Source organism: Helianthus annuus, chromosome 15, assembly GCF_002127325.2.
Source record: "Helianthus annuus cultivar XRQ/B chromosome 15, HanXRQr2.0-SUNRISE, whole genome shotgun sequence".
Taxonomy (NCBI): domain Eukaryota; kingdom Viridiplantae; phylum Streptophyta; class Magnoliopsida; order Asterales; family Asteraceae; genus Helianthus; species Helianthus annuus.
The window spans coordinates 49,444,822-49,454,913 of NC_035447.2; the positions used below are offsets into that span (position 1 = coordinate 49,444,822).

The 10,092-nt window shown below is 35.6% G+C and overlaps 2 protein-coding genes across 2 annotated transcripts; both read left to right on the top strand.

Moving 5' to 3' along the window:
- The first annotated feature begins 3,968 nt into the window (after positions 1-3,968).
- On the top strand, positions 3,969-4,675 carry LOC110913668 (dirigent protein 4-like). Its single transcript, XM_022158492.1, has 2 exons — positions 3,969-3,972; positions 4,185-4,675. The coding sequence occupies exons 1-2, from the start codon at positions 3,969-3,971 to the stop codon at positions 4,673-4,675; spliced, it is 495 nt and encodes a 164-aa protein (XP_022014184.1).
- Positions 4,676-7,497: 2,822 nt separating this feature from the next.
- LOC110911564 (dirigent protein 4) lies at positions 7,498-8,189 on the top strand. The gene has a single exon (XM_022156192.2). It carries the CDS (start codon positions 7,513-7,515, stop codon positions 8,077-8,079), a length of 567 nt encoding a protein of 188 aa, XP_022011884.1. The 5' UTR covers positions 7,498-7,512; the 3' UTR covers positions 8,080-8,189.
- The last annotated feature ends 1,903 nt before the right edge of the window (positions 8,190-10,092 follow it).

The window sequence follows — 10,092 nt, forward strand, 5'->3', positions numbered from 1 at the left end:
ACACGAACAAGGTCTTGTTCGTGTTTGTTCGGTTCGTTTGCAGCCCTAGGTTTAAGTAGATTTTTTTTTATAAAACTGATCTATATAAAAAATTATAAATTAATTTCTGTCTTAGTTTATAAACATCCTTCGCCTTAATAGAAAAATTAACTTAGTTAGTGGTTGGATGGAAATTTATAAAAAATATGTGACAAAGCTATCATTTTTTTCATATAAAAATTGCATGTATATTTTTTTATTATATATGTAACAAAACTAATTAAATAAAATAAATTTAAAAGAGTTTGAGTAAATTGCCAAAATCGTTCCAGTGGTTTTATATTTGACAGTTTCATCCAAATATCCTCAACTTAACAGAAAAAATAAACTAAGTTAGTGGTTTGGATGAAAATGGAAAAAAGTTACAAACGTTAGGGGCAATTTGGTACAAAAGTGTCACTTTGGACGAAAATGGCAAACCTGCCCAAACCTCAGGGACGATTTTGGCAATTAACTCTAATAATTATAATGCACTTGTAGAGTAAATTTTGAATGACTAGTTGTTTAATGCATTTTTAGAGTAATTTTGAATGACTAGTTGTTTAACGCATTTTTAGAGTAATTTTGAATCAAATCTTGTAGTAATGTACTAATGATAAACAAATAGAGTAATTATGATACACTTGTAAAGTAATTTTGAATTTTAAGTTGTTTGATGCACTTGTAAATTAATTTTAAATGACTAGTTATCGATGCACTATGTATAATTACTCTACTTATAGAATGATCACTTTAGTGTAATTATGCTAGCATAATTTCTGTAATAATAAAACAATTACTTTAGTGACAAAATATAATTACTCTACTAATAGAACAATTACTTTATTATTCTGGCAGGATAATTACACTACTAGAATAATTATTCTTTCTGTTCTTTTGCATCAAATCACGTTGGTTCAAAATTATTATGTAACTATAAATTGACAATAAAAACCAATCACAAGACTCAATTTGACAATTGAATATGATTTGCAAGCTTCAATTCATTGTTCAAAAGTTTCAATTCACCTGATTCAAATTTGCAATTTTTTAGGAACTTCAATTCATCGATCTAGGAAGCAAAGGAAATCAAAATCAAGGCAGTGTTCAAATCACGTCTAGCGCAATTGATCAATCTATAAAGGAATTACAGATTCAGGGTTGCTGATTGGCAAATCAGGGTTGCTGATTGGCAAGAAAGCATGAAGGAATTACAGATTCAGTTAATTACGAAAATGTCACCGCCCTTTTCAATAATGCACACTTCGCACGTTTTGTACGATAGTCTTATATGTATTTGATCTTTTGTCTTAGCTTATAATCATTCTCAAAAAGTCCGGTTAAATAGGCCCAATAACACCGACATGCCTAACTGCCTAAGTGCGCATGCGACATTTTGGCCAGTATTTGTTCATGGGTAAATTGTAGAAAGGCACAATATCAATCCAAAGCCCAATTAGAGAGAGCAAGCAATGGTTAAACCAGTGACGGAAATATTCATTGTTATTTGACTGAAAAAAAGGATAAATAAAAGAGAAAATTACGAAAATAGCCAAGACCAGGGTTGAATTTCGAAAATAGCCACCTCATGCGTCCTTGGAGTGGCGCATCACGGATTCAAATGCGCGAGATGCGTCTGGAAGTCTTGGGATGCGTCTGGAGCGAAACCCAATAGAAAATGGACACGTGACGGCAAACTTCTCCAAGGGGTCAGGCAGACTCTTCCAAGGGGTCAGGCAGACTCTTCCAAAGGGTCAGGCAGACTCTTCCAAGGGGTCAGGCCTGACGCCTTGGATCTCACACTTGGAGGAGTCTGCCTGACTCATTGGAGGAGTATGTCTGACCTCTTGGAGAAGTCTGTCTGACCCCTTGGAGGAGTCTGCCGCCACGTGTCCATTTTCTATTGGGTTTCGCTCCAAAGACGCATCCCATTGTTTCCATACGCATCCCGCGCATTTGAATCCGTGATGCGCCACTCCAAGGACGCATGAGGTGGCTATTTTCGTAAGTCAACCTTGGTCTTTGGCTATTTTCATAATTTTCTCTAAATAAAATTCCACTAAGATAAAGTGTAGTGGGATGACGCCCCTTCCACGTGTAATGTTTTCACCACATGTAGTGTTTTCATTAGTTTTTAATAGGACATATGTCTTATCCCTTTCACGACTTCCCCTTAGTGCCTACAATGCGGTGTTTAGCATACAAAGATTGTTGATGTGTAAGTGGGTGTTAATCCACTACAACCTGGCTAAAGACTCAAAAACTTACCAATATATAAATGAGTTGTAACAAAAGTTGACAGACGCAAACTTGGAGTTGGAACAACCAAATAGAAGTAAGTGTGTTCTTACTTTAATCTAGTGGTGATTATGGTCTGTTTCAGTAAGTTTTGATGAAATTTTTTAATCGGATTTGTAATGAGGGATTTTAAAAAAACAAAACCGAACCGAAAGGGTTGAATGGGTCAGACGGGTCGGCCAAAACAACCAAAATAGTTCGCTTCTACTTAACTTCCTTTAACATAAGTTTATTTTGGTCAAAAAAAAAATTCTAAATTTAAAGTAATGTCTATTCCATGATCAGTGTATAAATCATTCGTGTTACACGTGTGTGAGAGTGAGGATGATCGGCGTATTGGCTCTAAAATTTACTTTAGTTAATATTTAATAAGCCAAACGTATGTTTATTTTAAAAGTCAGCTCTTGCAAATGCCATTTCAAAAGTCAAGTTATGTGTTAGGTTTCAAATTAGATTAATTAAATCACGTTGATATTTATATCATTACAAGAGTTATACCAGGGACAATCCTAGAATTCAGATGTCCTGTCTGAGCCGGGGAAAACGTGCCCTTTGGCGGAGGTGATGGTTACTATTGATCAGAGGTTAGAATTATTTGATCTTCGCTAATCACATTTGTTAACGCCTAATGCCTTACGTCGCTGTGTTATCGAATGGATGGGTCTTTTCGCCGCTAATTATTATTATTATTATTATTATTATTATTATTATTATTATTATTATTATTATTATTATTATTATTATTATTATCACGGCGACGGTATTACCGCTCGGTAAACCGCTTTGCTGTTGTGTTAACGGATCCACTCCGTTCACCCTTACAAAATAACAAAATCAGTATGTCTATTCGATTTAATCAAGTCAATTCCAATACATGTTGACTTTGCAACGGTGACGTGTCATTCACCATTTTATATGTATGTATGTGTATACCTATATAATGCATAGGGGAAGGTTCAAATGAAAATCACTAGTTATTGTGAAAACTCGAAAACTAATTAAAAAAAGCCAAAAAAACATACAAAAATTTTTTTTTTTAATTTTTTTTTTTTGCAATCAAAATTTCGCAGGTTTTTTAATATAAAAAAAAATTTCAAAAAAAAAAAACAATTTTTTTTGTGTAGTGCACATGTGTAATACTGCACATATGTATGTGTACTACACATGTGTATTATTACACATGTGCACTACACAAAATTTTTTTTTTTTTTTTGAAAAAAAGTTTTTTTATATATAAAAACTAGCGATTTTTATAAAAAAAAAATGAAAAAAAAAATTTTGTGTGTTTTTTAGGCTTTTTTTAGTTAGTTTTTGAGTTTTCACAATAAAAATGGTTTTCATTTGAACTATCCCCATAATGCATATACCAATATATGACAACAAACTACTCATAAATATCAAACAATGGAAACTGTTATCTTTGCATGGTTGCTTGTGATATTAGCTACCACATCATCTTTAGTGAAAGCTAAATATTACTTACATCATGTGTAGTGGTGAAAAATATAATGCCCCCACCATGAGGTATCATTCGACATGTGTCATCCCAGTCAGTATGGGGCATTATAGCATAAAGTGGTGTAGTGGGGCATTATTCCAATAACCCTCATATTATTTTTAATGAAAAAAAAAACATGTGGGTGTGTCAGAGCATGGGTAATTTGATTGGTGGGTCTTAGTGGTCCAAGCTACCAACATCACATGTGTCAGAAACAATTTTTGCAATTCGGCGTTTTAAACATAACGCCAAAAACAATTTTTTCCAAAAGTAACGCCGCAAAACGCCTAGTGTAGTGGGGGAGGGGGCGTTTTGGGGCGTTTTTTTTTAATTTTTTTTAAAAATAACGCCCCACTACGGGTGGTCTTAGGTAGTCATATAGTTGATGTTCCGACCACCATAAAGGAAACCCATCTCCATTTCTTCTTGCACGACACCCTTTCTGGTGACAACCCAACCTCCGTCATTGTAGCACAACCAAACAGCACGGTTATCAAAGATAACAACAATATTGTCCCTTTTGGGGCAGTCTTCGTGTTTGATGACCTACTCACCGAGGGGCCCGACCCAAAGTCAAAGGTTATTGGCAGCCCACGTGGATTGTACGCTTTAGCCAGTCGTGGGTCAGACTTGACCCTAATATTCAATGGTGATTTAGAGTTTACGAGTGGTGAGTTTAATGGGAGTTCCATAGTTGTTGTTTGTAGGGATCCGTTGGTGGCGGTTAAGGAGATGGCGGTCGTTGGTGGTAGAGGCAAGTTCAGGATGGCACAAGGGTTTATTTGGGCTAAAGCCATCTACTTTAATGTTACAACTGGTGATGGTATTCTTGAATGGAATGTCACCATTTTTCATCAATAAAACATAGATACAAGGTGACCATAGTGACTTCGTAAACTATTCTATGTTGTATATGTGTTACTATCAATAAAAGAACTCACCATGTTGTAGTAAAAAAAAATGATCTTTTATGAAATTCATATTCTTTATACTTAATGCATACTTACGAAGATTAACTCGTAAACAACTACCATGTGTTCATGATTCTTAAACAAACATTTGGTCACATTTTGTAAGATGCAAATTCATGTTCTTTACGCTTATTTGATACCTCAAGTCACATGTCGTACATACTTGTTATATTGGTTTGTTACACATACTTATGCATAACATATTTTTTTACTCTTACTTTAATTCATGTCTAATATACCTTTAGGCCTTGATACATGTTCGATACACACTAGACATTGTAGGACATGTTAACCATATATAAAATACATCTTATTTATACATTTTACATCATTTAAACAACAAAAAAAATATATATAAAAACTGCCAAACAGCCCTTGCAATTTAGCCATATATTGCTGAATTATTTCTCTTTTTATTGCTTAAACTCTCACCTACTTGTATTAAATGCCAACCCAACTTAACCCTAATCCTTTCCCCTATAAATACCACTTATAACCAGCCTCCCTACCACTTCTGCAACACTAAAACACTCTCAAAATCACTCCAAATCGTAGCTGGATTCTGAAGTTCGGACAGATTGTCACCTTCATACGAAAATGAGCATAACTCACTCATTTCTTATCCGATTCACTCGATTCTTTTTCTTACTTCTTTGTATTGACCTTAGCTATGTTTCCATTGGTTTTCCGTAGAAAACCAGGCCCTGGAATGTCGCCAAAAGGGCTCCAAAGTTGACTATTTTTCTGTTCTTGATTCAAACTTTGATAAACTTGAGGAAACTCATCTCAAACCTATGTCTTTATGCTTATAACCACATCTATGGTTAGTTGGGCTTAAAAACAAGGTTGAGACATGTAAAATCAGAGGTGCAAACCTCACAAACTTTTTGTTTTGGTCAAGGGTTTAAACCGACAAGTGATGTTCAAGCCTTAAGCTTGATGAATGTGTGATTTAGGATTAGCTTGGGCTATCCTACTTGAAAATCCACACATTGCTTGATGTTTTCTCTTAGATTAGTTGTTCTTATTCCATTATTACTTGTAAGTTCATGACCCTCCTTAAATGTTCATAACATCAAGTGTAGTGGTGAACATCTAGAGGTACCTAAATGGAAGACTTGTTCTTTCTACCTCCTACATGACTTCCATGATACAAAGAGGTTCCTAAATGGTGGATTTATCCTCCTACCTCCTACTTGACCTATATGATATAATATACACTACATACTACTTATATGTACATTCCAAATAATCGAACCTTTAATGACGAATTTGTGTTCATTTGTCAAGGTGTTTGATCACATCATCTAAAACATTATGTGTTAAAGATGATTACTTTTGCTTATGTACTTTCCATATTCCTTTTAAATTCCGAATCTCGACTCTAAACATACCTTGAACTTTAACCCTTATACATTTTTCCTCCCAATCTCATACACTCGTCGACACTTGGATAATCGGAAGAATTAGCAATATTGTGAGTATACTTGACCCATTTCACCGTTTTCACACTTTTGGGTGTAACATGTTTTTATATACAAAACACACTTAGTATACATACTCTTATGCAAATACATAAACAAACAATCCAATACATGCTTACTATTTGTTATGCTTGATTCGTGTTTTCTGGGTTATGTGATGAACTTGTCATTAGCTTCGTACAAGCCTCCACTTAACATGTATAGCGCTATAGAAGTAACGCACTACCCGTGAACGAGAGGTCATGTTAGGCTTATTCATTCATACTTGCGTAAACAGAGGGTTGACTTGTAAATCGAATGTCAGTTCATACGTTAATTTTGATAACTAGGTTTGCCATGTGGATTGTTCCTTATTATTTTATACTTATATACTACGCATCAAACTTGTATACTCGCCAATACCTTTGTATTGAACTACACTTTTAAAACATGTTGCAGGTTTAACGATGATGTTGGTGATGCATGGAATCTAGTAGGATGCTTAGATACACATTTTAAATTTGTATTCTTATTGTATTGTATTTCATTATTCATGTTGTAATTGTTTCAAATCCTTGTAATTGACTCTTTATAAATGAAATGGAAAAATTATTATTTATACTTATCCCAAATAGTGTTATGAAGTCTCTTGCAATCTATTTCGTCTTACTCCGATGTTTCCGCCATCGGTTAGGATGTGACACACACCCCTAAAAATATGGTAAAACCTTCAGATCGCACCCCAATCATGGGTCCGCCACTAGACACACCCACACACATGCATACATAAACACATATATAAAAAGAGAAAAAAATGAAGGGAAAAAAATAAAAATACTATAGAGATAGGTATGGTGAATGGGATGTGGGATGTTTTTTAAAATGAAAAATAAATTTTATAAAGTATGTTTTTTTTTTTTTTTGGTTAAATATTAGAATAAAAGATGATGGAAAGGATGTGAATGCGACAAACATGAATGTTTATTTCAAAAGTCAATTCTTGAAATGTCTTTTCAAAAGTCAACTTATGTGTTAGGTTTCAAATTAGAGTAATTCAATCAAGTCTAAGATTAAAATATTACAAGTGGAAGAGCTACACGTTACCAGATAATTAAGAAAGTTAACATGTCAATTTCATTTAACCAAGTCAATTCTCATACATGTAGACTTTACAACCATGACATCTCATTCACCATTTTATATATATGTATGCATGTGTATACACCTATATATAACACACAAACTACTCATAAACATCAAAACAATGGAAACAATTAACTTTGCATGGTTGCTTTTGATATTAGCTGCCACATTGCATGCAGTGAAAGCTAAATATCACTTAAGCAGTCATACAGTTGATGTTCCAACCACCATAAAGGAAACACATCTCCATTTCTTCATGCACGACATCATTTCCGGTAACAACCCATCTTCTGTCATTGTAGCAAAAGCAAACAGCACGGTTATCAAAGAAAGCAACAACATTGTCCCGTTTGGGGCAGTTTACGTGTTTGATGATCCACTAACGGAGGGGCCTGACCCGAATTCAAAGGTTATTGGTAATGGGCGTGGCTTGTATGCGTCAGTCAGCCGCGGGTCGGACTTGACCCTGATGTTCAATGGTGATTTAGAGTTTACGAGTGGCGAGTTTAATGGGAGTTCCATAAGTGTGGTTTCTAGAGATCCGTTGGTGTTGGTTAAGGAGCTGGCGGTCGTTGGTGGTAGAGGGAAGTTCAGGATGGCAAAGGGGTTTGTTTGGACTAATGCCGTTTACTTTAATGTTACAACAGGTGATGCAATTCTTGAATACAATGTGACCATTTTTCATTAATAAAACAAAGATACAAGGTTGTGAAAGACCGTGGTAACTTTGTAAAGTATTCTATGTTGTATCTGTAATATGTAATATGAGTCAAGTTATTCTACAAAGGCTTCTAACTGTAAGAAGTGTAAGAAGGATTTATAGAGTGACAAGTATCCAATCCAATAACCTAAAACTAAACCCACTACATCACCACCAAAAACCTATACACCCACCCCCACCCAAAAACCTAACCCCCCCCCCCCGGCAAAAAAAAAAAAAAACAAAAAAAAAACTATACCTCACCAAAAAACCCCCAAAAACCTAACCCCCCCCCCACCTCCACCGCCCAAAAACCTAAAAAAAACCTACCCCCCCCCAACCCCCCAAAAACCTAAAAAAACCTTAACCCCCCCCCCCCCCACCCACCCCCACCACCACCCAAAACCTAAACCCCCACCCCCTCGGCAAAAAAAAAAAAAAAAAAAAAAATTGGTGGGTGATGTGGCGGGGGGGGGGGGGTTAGGTTTTTGGTGGTGGTGGATGTTTAAGGTTTTTTTTTTTTTTTTTCATTTTTGTAGTGGGGTTTTTTTGTGTAGTGGGTTTTTTTAGGTTATTGGACACTTGTCACTCTATAAATCCTTCTTACACTTCTTACAATTAGGATCCTTTGTATTTGATCCTAATCCTCTGTAATATTACTGCCAATAAAAGAAACTCGCATGTTTTTATCGATGAATGAGAAAACATGAGGTTAAATATTTTTCTTTTATAATCCCCCACTAGTGGCGTATTGATCGGAAGCTTGAGTTTTCCAACAGAGACTCAAGTTCTTGTGTTATATTGGGGTGGTTATAGGCAATGAAAGATTTGGACTGGGATCTTTTGTGAGGTTGTCAGTTCGATTCTCGAGCCTCAGAGAGTTCTGCTTTTGTGAAGGCTCTTCGACTTGGAGAGTGTGGTAACCTTATATATGAAGTTCACCGTTCAAAAAAAATATTTTCTTTTTGTAATTTTTTTTGCAATGGTTTGAAACAAGAACGGGACGTCAAACCGGCCCTACTCGTTCAACTGACTCGATCAGCTTTAAAACCAGGCGAAAGTCATTTACATCAATTTTTTTTTAAATTTAACAAACGATAAAAAAGTTCCCATAGTAAGGGGAGGGGCGCCCCATGGTGGCCGTTTGGCCACGCGTGGAAGGCAATGAAACACCGCCGCCGGTGCCAAGTGTAACGCGTGGTTTTGAAAACACGTTGTATATTTGATGTGTGAAGAAATGAAGAAGTTGAGGGAAATTGTTGGGTATGGTGAGTGATGGGCATTTCCACTAAAATCCACTACTAGTAATGGAATAAGACTCGGTGATGTGACGGAACTTGATTGAATGTTGTGAGTGATGAGTGTGTAGTGAGTGATAGGTGCCCCTACCCCCCTAAATAATAAATATATTAATTTCCTTACACGCAACAAGCTTCTTCTTAAATTAGCTTTCTTGCTTCATCACGCGAACGGCCTAAAAATTAAGAGAATTGGGCTTTCTTTCTCTTCAAAGTTCAAATAAGCTTTGCCTTGGGCTATCTCGACTCTTGGAATTTCTAGCCCAATTTAACAATAGAGTTAATAGCCAAAATGGTCCCTGAGTTTTGCTCACTTTTGCCACTTTAGTCCAAAATCCAAAATTTTTAAATCTGGGTCCCTGAGGTTTGCATTTTGTTGCCATTTTAGTCCAAATTTCAAAAACTCTCTTTTTGAATGTTACAACCAGCCTATTTTCTCCTTTTGTGCAGGGGTATTTTGGTCATTTTTATGAGTTATTATAACAAACTCAGATCAAGAACCTAAAATACCCCTGCGCAAAAGGACAAAATAGGCTGGTTGCAACAGTCAAAAAAGGGGGTTTTTGAAATTTGGACTAAAATGGCAACAAAATGCAAACCTCAGGGACCCAGATTTAAAAATTTTGGATTTTGGACTAAAGTGGCAAAAGTGAACAAAACTCAGGGACCATTTTGGCTATTAACTCTTAACAATATATTTGGG